The sequence below is a fragment of the Sorex araneus genome, chromosome 2 (assembly GCF_027595985.1).
Source record: "Sorex araneus isolate mSorAra2 chromosome 2, mSorAra2.pri, whole genome shotgun sequence".
In the NCBI taxonomy this organism is placed as follows: Eukaryota; Metazoa; Chordata; class Mammalia; order Eulipotyphla; family Soricidae; genus Sorex; species Sorex araneus.
Genome location: NC_073303.1, coordinates 211,611,914 through 211,630,262, shown reverse-complemented (window position 1 = coordinate 211,630,262; position 18,349 = coordinate 211,611,914). Strand labels below are relative to the sequence as shown.

The following is an 18,349-nucleotide window of genomic DNA, read 5'->3' as shown; positions in this document are numbered from 1 at the left end:
CTTCATTGCAAGGCAAGAGCCTGACCCTCTGTACTCTCTCTCTCTGGCTCCGACATACTGGCTTTTAGGCACTTATGGGCTGGAGCGATAGCACAGCAGGTAGGGCGTTTGCCTTGCACGTGGCCACCCAGGTTCGATTCCCAGCATCCCATAGGGTCCCCCTGAGCACCACCAGGAGTAATTCCTGAGTGCATGAGCCAGGAGTAAGCCCTGTGCATCGCCATGTGTGACCCAAAAAGCAAAATTTTAAAAAAGAAAAAGAAACGTGTCTCTTACTTCATTTTCCCATTGCAGGGGCCTTCTTTCCCCCCGCTGTCGGAGTACGCGCCGCCCCCAAACCCAAACTCGGACCACCTCGTGGCGGCGAACCCGTTCGATGACAACTACAACGCCCTGTCCTACAAGCCCGTGCCCGCGTCCAGCGCGTACCTGGGCCCCGGCTACGCGGGCTTCGGCGGCTACGGCACGTTCAGGATGCCCCCGCAGGCGCCCCCGCGGCTGTCGGGCCCCTACTGCGCGCCCTACGCGCTCAGGAACCAGCCGCACCCCTTCCCCCAGAACCCGCTGGGCGTGGGCTTCAACCGCGCGCCCGCCTTCAACTTCGGCCCCCCGGAGAGCCCGGGCTTCGGCAGCCCCCCCTACGGCGGCGCGCTGAGCCAGCACCTGCGCCCCGCGCCCGCCGAGGGCTTCGCGCCGCTCCCGGGGGGCCAGGTGCCCACCGCAGACCTGGCGCCCCCCTTCGCGCCGCCGCCGCCGCCGCCGCCGGGCAGTAACTCCAGCTTCGCGTCGCCCCTGGTGGACCCCCACCAGGCGTTCCTCCCGCCCGCGGGCGCCTTCGGACCGGCCAAGGCGGGCGCCCCCGCCAAGCCCGACTTCGCGGCGCAGGGAGCCCCCAAAAGCCTGGCCCCGAACCCCGCGGCGCAGGCCGGCCCGCACCTGGGCCTGGACGAGGCCCCCCCGGCTCCCCTGGAGCTCAAGGGCGCGGGCCGGGGGGGCGCCGCAGCCCCCCAGGCCGAGGCGGTGCACGGAGGAGGAGGAGCAGGAGGAGGAGGATGCGCCAACGGGACGCAGCAGCAGCAGCAGCAGCAGCAGCAGCAGCAGCAGCAGCCGCCGCCGCCGCCGCCCGGAGCCCCCCGGGCCGCCCCCGCCGCAGATGGGGGGGCCGCCGCCGACAAGGGGGGCCCGGCCCCGCCGCCGCCGCGGCCCGCCGACCCCGTGTACCCTTGCGGCATCTGCACGCACGAGGTCAACGACGACCAGGACGCCATCCTGTGCGAGGCGTCGTGCCAGAAGTGGTTCCACCGCATCTGCACGGGCATGACCGAGACGGCCTACGGGCTGCTGACGGCCGAGGCGGCCGCCGTGTGGGGCTGCGACGCCTGCATGGCCGAGGACGACGTGCAGCTGCGGCGCACGCGCGAGCCCTTCGGGCGGCCCGCGGGCACCGGCGACGCGTAGCGGGGCGCGAGGGTCCCCCCGCCGCCCCCCGCGCGGGGCGGGGCCGGGGCTGAGGACTGGGGGCTTTGGCTTCTTCTATTTTTTTTTTTTAAAGCACACGGAAAGATGATTTTTTTTTTCTTTTTGCCCTCTGGTTTGTCTTTTCTCCTGTGCTTCCTGACTAGTGCCAAGTTTGTCCTGTCTCTGTTTGCTCCCTTCCGCGGAACTAATGTCCATGAAGATGCTTGAGAAAGTGTGAAAGGGGGCGTTGGGGAGATAGCACAGCGGGTGGGGCGTTTGCCTTGCACGCGGCCGACCCGGGTTCGATTCCCAGCATCCCATATGGTCCCCCGAGCACCGCCAGGAGTAATTCCTGAGTGCAGAGCCAGGAGTAACCCCGGTACATCACCAAAAAAAAAAAAAAAAGTGTGAAAGGGTTGGTTAGGAAGGTTCACGGGGGTATTTCAGTGCTGGACTTTGGTGATGGCACATTCTGTGCATTTAGTGCAAAACTTAACCCCCCCACCCCCCAGGAGCTACTTAACATCTTCAAAACAAAACACACATGGCTGTAACATGGAAGAAAGCGTATAAATTAATGGGTATTCATATAATACTATTGTGACACCAGGTTTTCCTCCCCCCTCTGGGCTTCTTCAGCTTAGTGACTTTTCACGTTTTGGAGTCAGGATTTCCAGGGTATCTGTATGTACAGGTATGAAACAGGTGTTGGCATGTGGTAGGTGCTTAGTATCTGTTTAACTAATCTGTGGATTGTACCACACGAAATTGACTCTCCTGGATGCACTGAAAAATCGCAATCCGTAGACTTGAGTTTCTCGTTGTGCTACTTGAAACTTGACTGTCATTATGCCCTTCATTCTCAATGACGGAGTTGTTTTGTTGTTGTCATGCCGGAGAAATAAACGCTAACGGTTATCTTCAAAAAATTTGAAATACTTTAAAAGTATATTTTTAGCTCAGACAGACGGCACATGAGGTAAGTAGAGTCACCAGTTCAGCCCTATGAGACTCTTGCTAAAGACCTGGGTGGCGATTTGAAAGATTGTGCTCGGGACTTTAAAAACGAACCCGGGGCCAGGGAGGTAGTTCAGGTTTGACCCCCAGCACCCTTCTCACTCCCCCCCCCAAAATGAGCTTTTGCAGATAAAAATCCATTTTAAGCATTGAAGATCTAGGGTGAAAGCAAACTCATAGTTCAAGCCCTTGTAGCAGAAAAAATTTCCTGCTATGACTGAGGAGGTAATAAAAACAGACCTTCAGGGGCTGGAGCGATAGCACAGCGGGTAGGGCGTTTGCCTTGCACGCGGCCGACCCGGGTTCGATTCCCAGCATCCCACATGGTCCCCTGAGCACCGCCAGGGGTGATTCCTGAGTGCAGAGCCAGGAGTAACCCCTGTGCATCGCCAGGTGTGATCCAAAAAGCAAAAAAAAAAAAACCAGACCTTCAGAGTATTGACTTTGGGACCACACCCAGTGGTGCTTATGGGTTTCTGCTGACTCGGCTCAGAGGTTCTCGGCCCACTGGTTCTTGGCGGACCCAGTGGTGTCAGGAATTGAACGTGAGCCTCCATCCTGCAAACCCTGTGCACTAAGCCCTTGAGCTATCAGCCCCCAGGCCTTGGAAGAATACTATTTTTGAATCAATCATAACTTCTGACCAAAAAATACAGTGATAGCAGTTTACATAATGGTTGAATATTAGTAAAGCGCCTAAATTCATGCTATCAGGAACGACTCCTGAGCACCAAGATGGGAGTAGCTCCTGAGCACTGCCAGATGTGCCCCCTCCAAAACCAAAAACAAGTATACGTGAAAAGTTTGCTTTCAAAAACTTCCTCTGGGTAATAAACGTGAATCCACCCTTTTACATGGTAACACATGACCCCAGCGTGCCAGAAGCCACAAAAGCTAATTGAATTTTTGTCGTATTTTATTATGTCTGTAGCAATCACCTAATCTTTATCCAGCAAGCACCCATCTTTTCATTATTTGGAGTTTTGTCTTTAAGAAACAGTATTTTGGCAAGAGAGATTGGATTGGAGGGAAGGCATTGGCCTTGCCTGCAGCCCCCATATCTCCTGACACCCCGTGGTCCCAGAGAAAAGAACCAGGAATAGCCCCCGACACCACTGGCCCCCAAATAAAAAGCCATGCAAATTGAGAAACAACATTTCCCAATTAATAAGCAGTTATTAGGAGACTTGAGTAGACCAACAGTTTATGAGTCTCAAATCAAATTAAATTGAATATCCTGTTAGAATCATCCCTGCCCATGATACATGTTTTGATGAATATACATAAAGATTTTGTTAATAGCATTTTAATTTCGACCTCGCAAACACAAGTTTCATATAGTACGGGATAATAGGTTTTCTCCATTTGCCTACGACCAGTTAGAGTTTGGGTTATGCCCAATAGGGTCAGAAAGGATCATAGGCAGGGCGCTTGCCTTGCATGCAACAGACCCGGGTTTCATCCCTGACACTGCAGAGGGTCCTCCAAGCTGGTGGAGGACCGCTAGTGACCCCTGAGTCACCTCCAGGAGAGCTGGAAATAAGCCCTGAGCACAGATGGGTGTGGTCCAAACCCCACCCCTCCACCTGAAATTCCAATCACTGTAAAAAAATGTCTTTACAAGGGAAGAAACAAACTTACATAAACTCTAGCACTAGATTCTCCTGTGTGTACGAAGTACCATTCGAAGCAAATTCAAATGTGGTATTTGGAACTAACTCTTAATATTTGACATGTGCCGAAGCATACTTGAAGGTTCCCTTCTGCTTAGATCACTGTAGAGACGCAGTTTTTCTAAATGTTTTGAGGTGTCTAGTCATTCTGTTCTTGACACACTAGTGAGTCACTGTATCCTCGCACTGTATCCAGTATTCCCTGTCTTAGCATCGCTATCTTTTTCGTGTGTGTTTCTGAATACAGCTAGTCAGTAACTAGAAGACACGTACTCAAAGCTATCAAAACAAGACTACATGGTAGTACTAGAGTTACATTGATTAAAATTAGACTTGTAGTTTCTTGTTCACAGTATCAGTAATTTTATGAAAATGAAATAACCTCTCCCAAGCTAGTTCTTAAAGATGCTTGATTTTTTTTCCTTTCATTTTTCATTTCCAAGTGATGGTCTTTTAAAACTTAAAACTGATGAATTTTCATTAATGTATTTAGGTCTTCAAAGCATCTTACATAAATAAAGTATGTAAAGATTCAAAAGAAAAATCCCAGTTTATGCTGGTAATGAATCCTAGGCAAATTGTAATCCTTGGCTGGTGAATGGCTTTATGTACTTGACTTAATTTTCATACAAGTTACACATTTGTCAATAATTAAGTCAAAACGTTTTTGGGTTTTGTTTTTTTTTTTTTTTTTTTTGCTTTTTGGGTCACACCCGGCTACGCACAGGGGTTACTCCTGGCTCTGCACTCAGGAATTACTCCTGACGATGCTTGGGGGACCCTATGGGATGCTGGGAATTGAACCTGGGTCCGAGGCATGCAAGGCAAACGCCCTCCCCGCTGTGCTAACACTCCCGCTCCATGATATGTTTTTGGTAAGCAATGTTGAGTACAGAGTATGCGTAACAGGGTCAGAAAGGGTGGTAGGTGGGACTATAGATGGATTATGCCACAGAACTAACTTGCTGGGTTTGACCCGCAGAAGACTACTATGTCAACTGACACTGCTTGCTTGCTTTTGTGTTGTTGGGCCACACCCAGCCGCCGTGCTCAGGGCTTATTCCTGGCTCTGAGCTCAGGGGTCGCTCCTGAAAGGCCCTATGGGGGTGGGAATCCCTCAGAGTCAGCAGCGAGGGAGCCAAGCACCCCGCCTGCGGCACTGTTGCTCCAACCCCTGGTGTGCCGTTCTTATTTTGAAATTTGCCGATCTACGCTTTAAAAAATATTCAGTGGTGGATGGGGGCTGGAGCGATAGCACAGCGGGGAGGGCGTTTGCCTGGCATGCGGCCGACCCGGGTTTGATTCCCAGCATCCCATAGGGTCCCCTGGGCACCGCCGGGGTAATTCCTGCGTGCAGAGCCAGGAGTGACCCCTGTGCCTCTCCAGGTGTGACCCAAAAAGCAAAAAGAAAAAAATATTCAGTGATGGAAAGTAATACCTGTCCAGCACCTCACACCGTTTTGCTGTGATTCTTTTTTTTTTTTTTTCATTCCCCCTCATTCATTCCATTGAGTTACTTCATCATGTACGTACAAAGGCACGTACACAACAGAGCAGAAAATCTTGGAGTTGCTTCTAGCTTTCCAAGTTTGCCCGAGTCCAGCCTTGCTGATAAGGCTGAGGCTTCCCCCTAAGGCCAAGGTAGTGAAGGACAATTCTACGGCATCGACACTCCTTTCTCAGGACTTGTTTGTTTCACGAAAGAATTTCTGGCCCCCTTGCTTCTAGATGCTACTGGACTCACTAGTACTCAAATAAATTAGCTCGTAAGAGAAAAACAAAGTACTCTTCAGCTAAAGTGCTTAGAACTAGATTCGTGATCTGTGTTTTCCTTTTGTGTGACACACTTAGGCGTACTGATAGTCTGAATATTGTTACTCAAATTAGATTGTGTACATAAAACAAGATTTTCTTGTCCTAATGCTTATTCTTCATAAACTGGTGTGTTATTCAAAATTGATTTTTTCTTTTAGTGTTTTTTTTTTTTTCTTTTAGATTCCCAACTCTGCCTTCGTGGTAGGTGGGAAAACTCACTAGTATGGGTTGCCATGAACTGTGTTGACTTTATTTTCAAAAAAAATAAATATCAGGAGTCTTCATCAACTATTCTTTCAGACATGCTCACCCTTAGCATTCTAATAAAGCCAATCCAATTCTCATAGTAATTGCATTTGATAGTGAAATTAATAAGCAGTTATTTTAAGGGAGCTCTTCTGCATGAGCAATTTGTGAATTTTTTTTATCTTCTTAATTAAAAAATTAAAAACATCCAGACTCCCAATGTTTATTTGTAAATAGTGATTTGGAACTCTATAAAATTATCCGGACCTTAGGAGATCTCATAAAGGCCTCAACTATAGGTTACTTAACCCATCATGGTGTGCTTGGATGTCGTTCCCCCCCTTTTTTTATTTTAGGAACTGACCGTTGTAGAGGGAGAAATAAGCAACGGTTATTCCTTTTCCCTGATGTGATTCAGGAAGATGAAGTTGTTTGGTGCGTTTCCCACCTGCCCTGTCACCATCCCAAACTCTCTGGTGACAGGCTGTAGATAAGACTTTGTGCCTCCCATTTTCCAGCCCTTCCTCAGAACACCCTCGTCTCTGAGATGCTACGGTGGGCTCCATTGGACGGGAAACATGTTTCACACCAAAATGCAGACAAAGATAGTGAAGAAAGTGGGATTACATTGCTTTGTCCTGTGTAAGAGCTGCCTGTCTACTTTAGCTTCAGGTGACAGAACCACGTTTCAGTCACCCTGGGAAGCAGCGTCTTGAGACTACCCAACTCCTCCCTTCCATGGTCGGAACTGTTTCGTTTTCTTCCACTTCTGATCTCTGAAGTTTTCTTCTCGTTTCCAGATGTTGGAAACATCCTCTTTTCTCTGTTTCATTCATCCGTTCAGTAGTCACATCTGCATTCTCCCAGGCTGGTACAACGGGCGCTGAGAGGCGCCCGTAGAGGAAGGAGGCAGTGATGGGAACATCACATCACTCAAGGAGCATCACATCACTCAAGAAAAGTTACTCTTCAGGAAACAAAGGGATTCCAGCTAGATCCTTGCCAAATCCACCAGAGGCTCCCTGATTTAACACGTCCTATCAAATCCAATTGATCAGCTTCATCTTCCTCATACTTTGTGAAACCCATATTACTTGCAACTATATTGACGTATCCTAAATATCTGTACCTTTCTTGTTCTGTAGAAGAGGTAGAGGACATTGCTTGTTAGTCTAAATATTATCTTTTATAAGAGAAAGTCCTGCTTCTTACCATGATGTATGTGACTTAAACGACTGTTTCATATTAAAACTATTTCTTCTTTATGTACTGTTTACATATACCTCTTTTTGGGATATTAGTTCAGTACTTTTATACAAAAACTGAGTGTGTTCCACATTGGTGACATGTATTTTTGCAGTATTTTTCGTTTTGGTCGTAGAGCATGTCTGAAGTAATACATGCACTAGTACTGTGGTTTGTGGCAAAATTACTGTAATTCAAATTGGAAAATAAAGTGTTTCCAGACTTTGTCCAACATTTATTCCTATGGCAAAGGAAATTACTATGTAATACTGATTATTTCTTAATGCTGGTATGTTTAAGCTACTCTATGAAGTATGTGAAACATCTATGAAGTATGTGAAACATATGAATTAGCAGATGGCTTGATGTCTTTAAAATGGGAGAAATGGGTAAAGTTTGGTGTTAGCACTAATAAATACTTCTTAAAAGTTTGATCTTTTTCTTACAATTTACTAAGGAAATATCCTAATTGACAGTGTATACTGGAATTCTTATACCATACTATTACAATTATGTACTTGGCTTTGAACTTATTCCGATAATGTCCAACTAAAATAAGATATTATTCACTCCTCCATAATCAAAATAAGTAGTATTAAATTTCATTTATCAAGAAACTATTGGAACACCATAAAACTACTCTGATTTGTTTAGACCGTATAGCCTTTGAGATAAAGACGTGGTGTTCACTGTCTATTCCAAGGAAAATACTTGCTAATCAAAGTCATATATAAGGTTTTCTAGAAAAATTTTCATATTGGAAAAATTTTAAGTGATCGGAGGTATTTATTTCAGAATACATGTTTAAATGCATTATTTTGTCAGTAAAACAAGTACCTGAAACAAGCGAAATGCAAAATACTTGGCCAATACAAATTTATAGAATCAAAAGAAAAAATATGTTGAATGCTTAAACTTCAATTTTTTTTTCAAAATACTCAAGATTTTAGACTTGACTCATTTCAGCTATCCTGAATTAAGATTTGGCTTGTCGGGGGCCCAAGCATCGCTTGTCCAGCGGGTAGGACACTTGCCTTGCACTCAGCCAACCCAAATTTGAAATTCGGCATCTCCTAGGGTCCCCTGAGCACCACCAGATGTGATTCCTGAGTGCAAAGCCAGGAGTAACCCCGGAGTGCCAGGTGTGCCCAAATGCAAAAAAAAAGAAAAAAAAATGGACTCCTCAGGGCTAGAGTTAACTCAACAGACAGGCACATGCTTGCTATGCGGGAGACACGGGTTCAATCCCTGCTTCACTTTGAATGGTCTTGCCAGCACCTCTGGGACCAACCCCTGAGCAACAATCCCAGGGGTACTGGGTATGGGCCAAAATACAAAATACAAGAACCCCCTGACCTCTTGCAGCCCCCCGAAAAACCAAGACTGCTCATCAGTGATAGATGTTACAAGATGCAATCTATACTGAAGGATACCTCCATAGAGCTTCACTTTGGGCATGGTTTGATGGACTTTGTATATTTATTGGCTATTGACAAGATCAATATAGAAATAAATCTGATTCAGTTCCTTTTGAGGGTGTGTTGTGTGTGGGGGGGTCACACCCAGCAATGCTTAGGGCTTACTCTTGGCTCTGTACTCAGGAATTACTCCTGGAGGTGCTTAGAGGACCCTATGGGACGTCGGGTTGAACCTGGGTGAGCCAAGGGCAAGGCAAATGCCTCCCTGCTATACTAGCTCTGGCCCCTTTTTCACTTCTTAAAGTTTTGTAAAATGCCAACCATCCAGCTATGCCATAATCCCATTACATTTTACCTGGATGTCCACTTTTTCATGCATCTTTTTTTTGTCTGTGTGTATTACATATGAAGAACAACATCTTAGGGATTTATTTTCTATTATTTTCAATCTTTTAAAACTGCGCGTTTTTACTTTAAATTGTAGAGGTATACATAAGTGAATAATTATTGAAAAAAAAATAAGCATGAAATGACTAAGTTCCCCCAAATTATTTAATCAATTAATAGGTTCTTGTGTTGGTTACTTTTCTCAGAAAAATTAAATTGTCTTGGCAAGTGATTGAATGTGATAAAGAATAGGTAGTTTGATGTTCTAAAGGCCTCCAAGTATTAAAACAAGTAATTATCAATTCTGATACCTTTTAATAAATGTGAGCCAATTCTCTCTTTTTTGAGATAGGTTATCTCTTATAATTTCTTCTTTTTATAATATGTGAGCCAATTCTCTCTCTCTTTTGAGATAGGTTATCTCTTATAATTTCTTCTTTTTATAATTTTTCCTTCTTCCTTAAACATCATGCTAGAATTTTAAATTGGGATTTAACTTACTCTTCTGCACTTTCTTTAGATAGTAGACAAGTAGTGGTGCTATTGTACAAACAATCCATGATATTTTTTCTATTTTTTTCAGGGATCATGCTAACTGTCATTTATGCATTGTATAAAGAATGTTATTTATTAGCATATAGTCTATTAATAGAAATGATGTATGGCAGGCTTGCTTGAACAATATATATTATTGTTTGTTTCCTATAGTGTTATGATTCAGATTATTTTAAATAAAGCTAGTTTTCAAAGAGAAAAGTAACCTTTTATTAGTGCTTGAATTTCATCAGGACAAGTAGCTGTGACAATGTTGGCTTTGGATAAATGTCGCAGAAAACAATAAACAAGGAAATAGTCTGCAGCCAACCAGGAATGTAAAGTGATTTTGAGGAACACGCCACTGGTTTTTTTTTTTTTTTTTTTAGCTTTTTGGGTCACTCCTGGCTCTGCACTCAGGAATTACATTACCCCTGGCAGTGCTCAGGGGACCATATGGGATGCTGGGAATCGAACCCGGGTCAGCCGCATGCAAGGCAAACGCCCTACCTGCTGTGCTATCGCTCCAGCCCCATGCCACTGTTTTTTAAAAAGCCTAGTTGCACACTTTCTTTTACAGTGGAGTTTAGCTATCTCACTGAGTTCTGTGTTTCCTTAAGAAAACGAGTATAGTATATCTCTATTTTGATTTGAACCTATTAGTGTTTCAGTTCTGTGAAAAGAAAATTTATTGAGGGGGCTGGAGTGATAGCACAGCAGGTAGGGCATTTGCCTTGCACGTGGCCGATCTGGGTTCAATTCCCAGCATCCCATATGGTCCCCTGAGCACTGCCAGAAGTAGTTCCTGAGTGCAAAGCCAGGAGTAACCCCTGTGCAACGCCAGGTGTGACCCAATAGGCACACACACACAAAAAAGAAAATTTATTGGAAATGATTTCTGAAGCAAAGACGCCACTATAGCAATATAAAGAACAAAGTTGACCAAGCATGCTAATTAATGGTAGAGCATATACTTTGCATGTATGAAGCTGTTGGTTTATTCCCTGGCACCCAAAACAGGGCTGGAGAGATAGTACAGCAGGTACGTATTTGCCTTGCACTTAGCCAACTGGGGTTAGATTCCTGCCACCCTATAGGGATCCCTGAGCACCACCAAGAGTGATCCCTGAGTACAGAACTAGGAGTAAGCCCTGGACATAGTGGGGTGTGGCCCAAAAATTAAAAAACAAACAAACAAAAAAACCCCACACCAAACACCAATGTATTGTTTGAAGGATTCCTTTCACAAAGGTTGCTGAAGCGCTCGTCACGTGCCTTGAGTCTGTCACTGTCACTGCTCATCGATTTGCTCAAGCGGGCACCTGTAACGTTTTTATTGTGAGACTGGTTGTTACTTTTTTTGGCATATAGGATATGCCACGGGTAGCTTGCCAGGCTCTGCCATGTGGGCGAGATACTCTCAGTAGCTTGCTGGGCTCTCTGAGAGGAATGGAGGAATCGAACCCGGGTCGGCCACGTGCAAGGCAAACGCCCTACCCGCTGGGCTATTGCTCTAGCCCGAATCTATGATGTGAAAATTGGTAGCATAAAAGCAATTGTCATTGTAATCATTTCAGTTGATGCACATTGGTATTTGCATGAATTCGAATGACCATAAAATATTATTACATCAAGATAAAACTTGAATGAATGAAAGTTTCATTTCATTCTGAAAGGGGAAGGATCATTTTTTGAATGAAAATTTTGCTTAGGAGAGAAAAGATATACAAAGCTTTCAGATGAAGTAACTTCTGAGTTGATGTTCTAGGACACACTCCAGAGCAGATGTAACCGTGACAAATACAAGAAGATACATTTTGGGATCTATATCAACATATGTATGGTCAAAACAAACCTAGAAAGAAAGCATTAACCAGGATTAGGGAAATTACTCCAAGGGTTGATACACTTGCTTTGCATGCTGAAGGCCTGCATTCAGTCCTGCCAAGATGTGGTCCTCTGAGCACTAAGCCAGGAGTAACCCCTGAGCACTGCAAGATGTGAAAAAAAGGAAAAAAGAGGGCAAGCAACAGACTGCCCCATTCTGAGTTGAGAAGCAGAACTTCTCATCTGGCATGGGAATGAGATCTAAAAAGGTTACCACATTTCAGAATCAGGAGATATAATAAAAACAGGACTTTGTGGGATATGAGTTAAGACAATTTTAAGTCCTAATAAAATGAAGGGCTGAAGCGATAGCACAGCAGGTAGGGCGTTTGCCTTGCATGCGGCTGACCCGGGTTTAATTCCTCCGTCCCTCTCGGAGAGCCCAGCAAGCTACCGAGAGTATCCCGCCCACACGGCAGAACCTGGCAAGCTTCCCGTGGCGTATTCGATATGCCAAAAACAGTAACAAGTCTCACAATGGAGACGTTACTGGTGCCCGCTCAAGCACATTGATGAACAATGGGACAACAGTGACAATGACAGTTAATCACCATGAGATACACCATTATAAATTTAAAAAAAATTTTATTAGTGAATCACCATGAGGTCCAGTTTCAAACTTATGAACTTTTGTGTTTGCACCAGTAACGTCTCCATTGTGAGACTTTTGTTACTGTCTTTGGCATATCAAATACGCCACGGGGAGCTTGCCAGGCTCTGCCATGCGGGCGGGATACTAAAGGTTCCAGGACTAAATCTCCAAGCCAAGATGCCCGATTGTCAGCCTGATTGTCACGCCCACAGTGTGCCTCCAGGTGCCATTTTAGTGCACCAACAGCCCTGGACCAGAGACGCACAATTGATTCCCAAAATGGATTAGTGCCCTGCAGAAATATCTCTGGAACCCAACCATTTACAATCTAGGATCCCAGAAGCGTGCAGCCGCGACCCCCATGATATTCAAAATGAGCAGTGGACAGTAAATGATCTAGCATCTGTCCCTGGGAGGCAGGCTTGAATGGTGGTGGGAAAAAATGAGCAAAACATAATGCCCCAAAGTAGAGAGAGTATTGGGGAAATTTCCTGCCATGGAGGCATTCGGGTGAGGACTGGGATGGGGGGGCGGGGATATACTGGGGACACTGGTGGTGGAAAGTGTGCACTGGTGGAGGGATGGCTGTTCGATCATTTTATAGCTGAATCTCAAACATGAAAGGTTTGTAACTGTGTCTCCCGGAGATTCAATTAAAAAAAAAAAAGGAATGTGGAGTTCATGCACAGTTCAATCAGCTTAATCAATGGCTGAATAAATAGCAGCACTCCTGCATTGAAAGGAAAAAAAAACTACAGGATGTGGGCTAGGTGGTCTGTAGTGCTGCAGCTAGCAGTACTGAACCCCCAACTTGGAGGGGCCTGGGCCCCCGAGCACCAATTGGGAGCCTCCCAAAATAGTAGGAATATACACCAAAGGAGGTATGATGCTTTAGCAACATGAAAAGCTTCTTAGTTTATACAGACATATGATAGAATCAATTTTATTGTGTCTCTTACCTTCATAATGAAAACCCTTCAGTGACATTTTGCTTCCCATTAACCATCTTGAAAGGACACTTAAAAAAATTAAAGCCTTTTATCAAACATTTCAAGCATCTTACATTTTAGGGCTTTTGTTGAATACAATGAAAAGCCAATACAGTGTCTTTACAGAGACTGCAGCCTCTTTGTATTGGACAACAAACAGTCCCTCTTGGTAAATGTTGTGTTTAAAGCTCTGGTGAAAGACAAATGTATACTTGCAGGCTTAGCAAAACAGCTGATGGTTGAAACACAGTATCAGACAATTTTTTTTCTCCAGATGCAAAAATACTTAAATAATAAATACTATAGACTATGGCTTTTTAAGAAAGGAAAGGAAAACAATTCTTTAGATTTACCCACATAGAGGAAGGAGCGATAGCACAGCCGGTAGGGCGTTTGTCTTGCACATGGTGAACTCGGGTTCAATTCCTTCTTCCCTCTCGGAGAGCCCGGCAAGCTACCGAGAGTACCCTGCCCGAACAGCAGAGCCTGGCAAGCTCCCCGTGGTGTATTCGATATGCCAAAACAGTAACAAGTCTCACAATGAAGACATTACTGGTGCCTGCTTGAACAAATTGATGAACAACCCGGATGACAGTGCGACAGTGCTACAGTGCCTAGGAATGAGACATCTAAGAAAACTACTAGGAAGTACCCTTGGAGTGCTGAACAGCTCACAAGCAGGTAAGTCACCTGTTTGGGGGAAGAATTTTATTTTTCTCTCATGTCTATGAAAGTTTACAAAAGGAGCAACATCTAAACTTTCCTCAAGGAAATTTGCAGCTTTGAAATGTTAATGTATTAATTAATGCCCCAGCGTTCATGACCTCCAGAAGGAAGGCCCTTAAAGTCCAAAGGCCTCTAACTTAGATTTTGTTTTGCTCTCAACATAAACCTCCTGTAAGATAAGCTGGGTTTACAGATATGCCAGAAAACACTGCAGAATACACAAGGTCTGCCTTACTGAGGCAGCTCAAGTGAAATGCGCATCCTGGCATCTTAGGTTCTGGGCTTCATCCCTGGTACCACGTGGACCCTCAGAACCATAGTTGTGGTCCCAGATTTAAAAAAACAAACAAACAAACACATAAATACGGAGAGATCAAGATAGTGTAAGGTTTTAGGTTTAGTGTCTGGGTCTCAGCATTCCTTTAATATGTAAGAAAAAGCCTAGGCGATGTTCAAGTTTTCTTGTTCTCCAACCCTACACACATGCCTCTCGGCTTGCTTTGGGGGTACCACGGCGAGGGGGGGTGGGATGGGGAGGTGCCAGCAGCCGCAGGGGACCCTGCGCTGGCGACCCCAAGACGGGCAGGGCAGAAAGCAGCGGGTCAGCGGGAGCGTGCCCGGGAATCTTCCTGGCCCGCAAGGCGCGTGTCGTCGCGACCCACTTCCCCGAGGGGGCCCGGCGGGACGCGCAGCCCCTTTAACGCTGGTGGGGGGGGGGATGAGGGTGGGGGGGTGGCCGCGGGGGACGCCGGGAGCCGGGGCACTCCTGACCCGGAAGCGCTGGCACGCGGCGACCCGGTTGCCCCGGCAACCGCGGCGGCGTCCCCCCGCCCCCCCCCCCCCCAGCCGCCCGGCCGGCCGAGCGCGCAGGGATGCCGCTGAGCGTGAGCGAGTACAGCTGGCAGCAGACGCCCGCCACCGTCTCCCTCGCCCTGCCCCTGCGCGGCGTCTGCGCCAGGGACGCCGACGTGTTCTGCACCGAGGACTACCTGAAGGTGGGGGCGACCCCGCGGCGGGGGCCCCGCTTGCAAACACAGCACAACACCGCACAGCACAACACAACACCGCACCACACAACACAGCACAACACCGCACAACACAACACCACACCGCACCCACCTCCCTGGCAATCATGCACACTCTATGCAGGTGACACGCGGGTCCCCGCCACGGATCTCCATGCGATGTGGCCCCAGGTCGCTTTGCCCCCCGGCTTTCCTCGATGCTCCGAGAGCTGCCGAGGCTTGGGGTCGATTTCCCAGCAGGACATGGATTGAGGCTTGGGTGGGAAAGGCTGATGGGGGGGGGGGGGGCAGAGAGGCAGTGCAGCGTGTGGGGCGCTAACCTCGCACCCCACTTGGTCCCCTGAGCAACCTAAGGAGGGAGCCCCGAACTTCACCGGGTTTGGTCCCCAAACAAGCACGCAAGGCTGTCGTTAGCTGGTCTACATCAGTTCACTTCCTTTTCTTTCCCCCCCCCTTTTTTTTTGGCTTTTTTGGGTCACACCCAGCGATGCACAGGGGTTACTCCTGACTCTGCACTCAGGAATTACTCCTGGCGGCTCTCGGGGGACCATATGGGATGCTGGGAATCGAACCCGGGTCGGCCGCATGCAAGGCAAACGCCCTCCTCGCTGTGCTGTCGCTCCAGCCCCAGATGTGATCTTTTGAAGGTACTAAATGACAGCTGACATAAACCCTCCAATATTAGCAGTAATAAGTGCAATGTTTATTGAAACAAGCTAGATTCTTTCTGCCTTGTTTTTTTTTTCCTTTTTCTTTTTTTGGGTCACACCCGGCGATGCACAGGGGTTCCTCCTGGCTCTGCACTCAGGAATCACTCCTGGCGGTGCTCGGGGGACCCTGTGGGATGCTGGGAATTGAACCCAGTTTGATCCCGTGCAAGGCAAACGCCCTTCCCGCAGTGCTCTCACCCCAGCCCCCCTTTCCCTTCTTTTTGACCAGGTCAACTTCCCTCCCTTCTTGTTTGAGGTGTTTCTCTCTGCCCCCATCGACGAGGAGCGCAGCGAAGCCAAGATCGGGGATGACACCATCGTGTTTACCTTGTGCAAAAAGGAAGCTGCCATGTGGGACTCCCTTTCAGCGTCCGGGGGTAGGTTCTTTGCTGTTCTTTCTTGGGGGGGCGCACCCGGTTGTGCTCAGGGCTTGCTCTCGACCCTGCACTCAAGGGTCACTCCTGGCAGGGCTGGGGCGACCCTGGGCGGTGCCGGGACCCAAACCCGGGGCACCCACAAGCAAGGCGGGTGTCTTACCCGCTGGCCTCTCTGGATGCTCCCGGGTAAGTTGTTTTTGTCAGAGATGTCCTTCTGGGTACCGCCTTTGGAGCAGCTGTGATTTCGTCTCGACATTTTCCTGATTCAAAAATAAAGTTAAAAGTTCTGCAGACCATTCACTTTCAAAAATTCTGCAGACTGTTAAACTTTTAATATAAAATGCCTGGAACTCCCAGGACCGATCAATTCAGTTGTGAGGAGCGGGACCCAAATATTGATAGTTTTTTATTGGTTTTTAAAATTTATTTATTTATTTATTTATTTATTTATTTATTTAAATTAAATTTTTATTAGTGACTCACCGTGAGGTACAGTTAGACTTACAACTTTCCGTGCTTGTGTTTCAGTCATACAATGCTCGAGTACCCATCCCTCCACCAGTGCCCATTCTCCACCACCGATGATCCCAGTATCCCTCCCACCACCCCCACTCCATCCTCCCACCCTCACTGATTTTATTTGTATTTACCTATTGGGGTGCTGTTGAGTCACACCTGTCTGTCTTCAGGGCTTACTCCTAGTTCTGTGCTCAGGGCTGACCCCTTTGCAATGCCAGGGGTCAAACCAGGGCCAGCCACAGGAAGGCAAATATCTTTACCCCTGTACTCTCTGCCTGGCCTTTGATAATTAAAAAAAAAAATTTAAAAAGCGGATTTATTTACAATATTGTTAATGATGGGTTCTTGTGCACTTAATTTCAACACAACACCATTGTATCCACCTCTCTCGCCCACGGACCCCAACACCTGTTCAAACTCCTCCAGCTACTAACTCAGTTGTGTGGATCAGTACTTGTCATGTTGCCTTTGACCCGTTGTTGCTACCTTGCTGTGTGTGTGTGTAAGCCCCACCTCTAGAGGGATGCTTATGAGCTGTTTCTTTTCTTTGATTTCTCTCAGCATGAGAGTCTCTCCTTCCATCCATATTGCAGCCTTGCTAATTTTTTTTTCTGCTAGTTTTTTAAGCAGCTTCACTGGGATTCCAGTTGGCAGTCAGAGCTGCGATCCCTTCGTTCCTGCACGCGTCATCAGTATTCCTCTGCATGCTTGCTTTCTTTGTTTTTATTTTTATGTATTTGGTCTTTTTTGGGTCACACCCATCAACGCTCAGGGGTTACTCCTGGCTCTGCACTCAGGGATTACTTCTGATGGTGCTTGAGGGATTATACAGGATGCCAGGAATGGAACCTGGTTTGGCTACGTGCCAAGCAAATGCCCTACCCACTGCACTGTCGCTCTGGTCTTCCTCCTCTACATGCTTTCTGATGCTTTATATTTTCTGCCTGAAATCTCCTTAATGCCAAGTATAGGGTACTGCATTGCTCTTTCTGTTTTAATACTTATGCCACAAACACTGTGTTTCGTACCAAATTCCCTTCTTAACCTGGTTGGTCACCCCCTTCAGGAGTGGAAATACTATTTAATTTCCTGCTTATGATCTTCATCCATTGTATACCTTTACTTTCATTGCATAGCTACTTGATTCTTCTCTTTCATGGTTCGTCACTTTAAAAATATTTTAATTTTTCTGCACGGCAGAGCCTGGCAGGCTACCCGTGGTGTATTCGATATGCCAAAAAACAGTAACAATAACGGGTCTCGTTCCCCTGACCCTGAAAGAGCCTCCAATATGACAGCGTTGGGAAAGATGGGTAAGGAGAAGCTGCTAAAATCTCAGGGCTGGGATGGATGGAGACATTACTGGCGCCTGCTCCAGTAAATCCATGAACAACGGGATGACAGTGATACAGTGATACAGTATAATTTTTACTAGGTTTAAATCAAGGATTGGCAAACTTTTTCTGTAAAGGACCAGGCTTTAATTTGTTATTTTATTTTAAAAAGTGTTTTTTATTTTTATCGTGTTCGTCTTTCACATGGCTGATCCGTTTTTTGATTCCTCCGTCCCTCTCGGAGAGCCCGGCAAGCTACCAAGAGTATTGTGCCTGCACGGCAGAGCCTGGCAACCTCCCCGTGGCGTATTTGTTATGTCAAAAACAGTAACAAGGGGCTGGAGCGATAGCACAGCGGGTAGGGCGTTTGCCTTGCACACGGCTGACCTGGGTTCAA

General features: G+C 46.7%; 2 protein-coding genes across 3 annotated transcripts in view; both read left to right on the top strand.

Moving 5' to 3' along the window:
- The window catches only part of PYGO1 (pygopus family PHD finger 1), a 48,025-nt gene extending 37,909 nt beyond the window's left edge, over positions 1 to 10,116 (top strand). The window contains exon 3 of the mRNA XM_055125334.1: positions 295 to 10,116. Within this exon, the coding sequence (XP_054981309.1) occupies positions 295 to 1,458 (1,164 nt within the window). The 3' untranslated portion in view covers positions 1,459 to 10,116. The remainder of the gene's footprint in view (positions 1 to 294) is intronic.
- A 4,723-nt stretch (positions 10,117 to 14,839) lies between these two features.
- DNAAF4 (dynein axonemal assembly factor 4) overlaps positions 14,840 to 18,349 on the top strand; it is a 52,888-nt gene continuing 49,378 nt past the window's right edge. For both annotated transcript variants that reach the window (XM_055127866.1, XM_004601661.2), the window contains exons 1-2: positions 14,840 to 14,982; positions 15,952 to 16,099. In XM_055127866.1, coding sequence (XP_054983841.1) covers positions 14,860 to 14,982; positions 15,952 to 16,099 — 271 coding nt within the window. In that variant the 5' untranslated portion in view covers positions 14,840 to 14,859. The remainder of the gene's footprint in view (positions 14,983 to 15,951; positions 16,100 to 18,349) is intronic.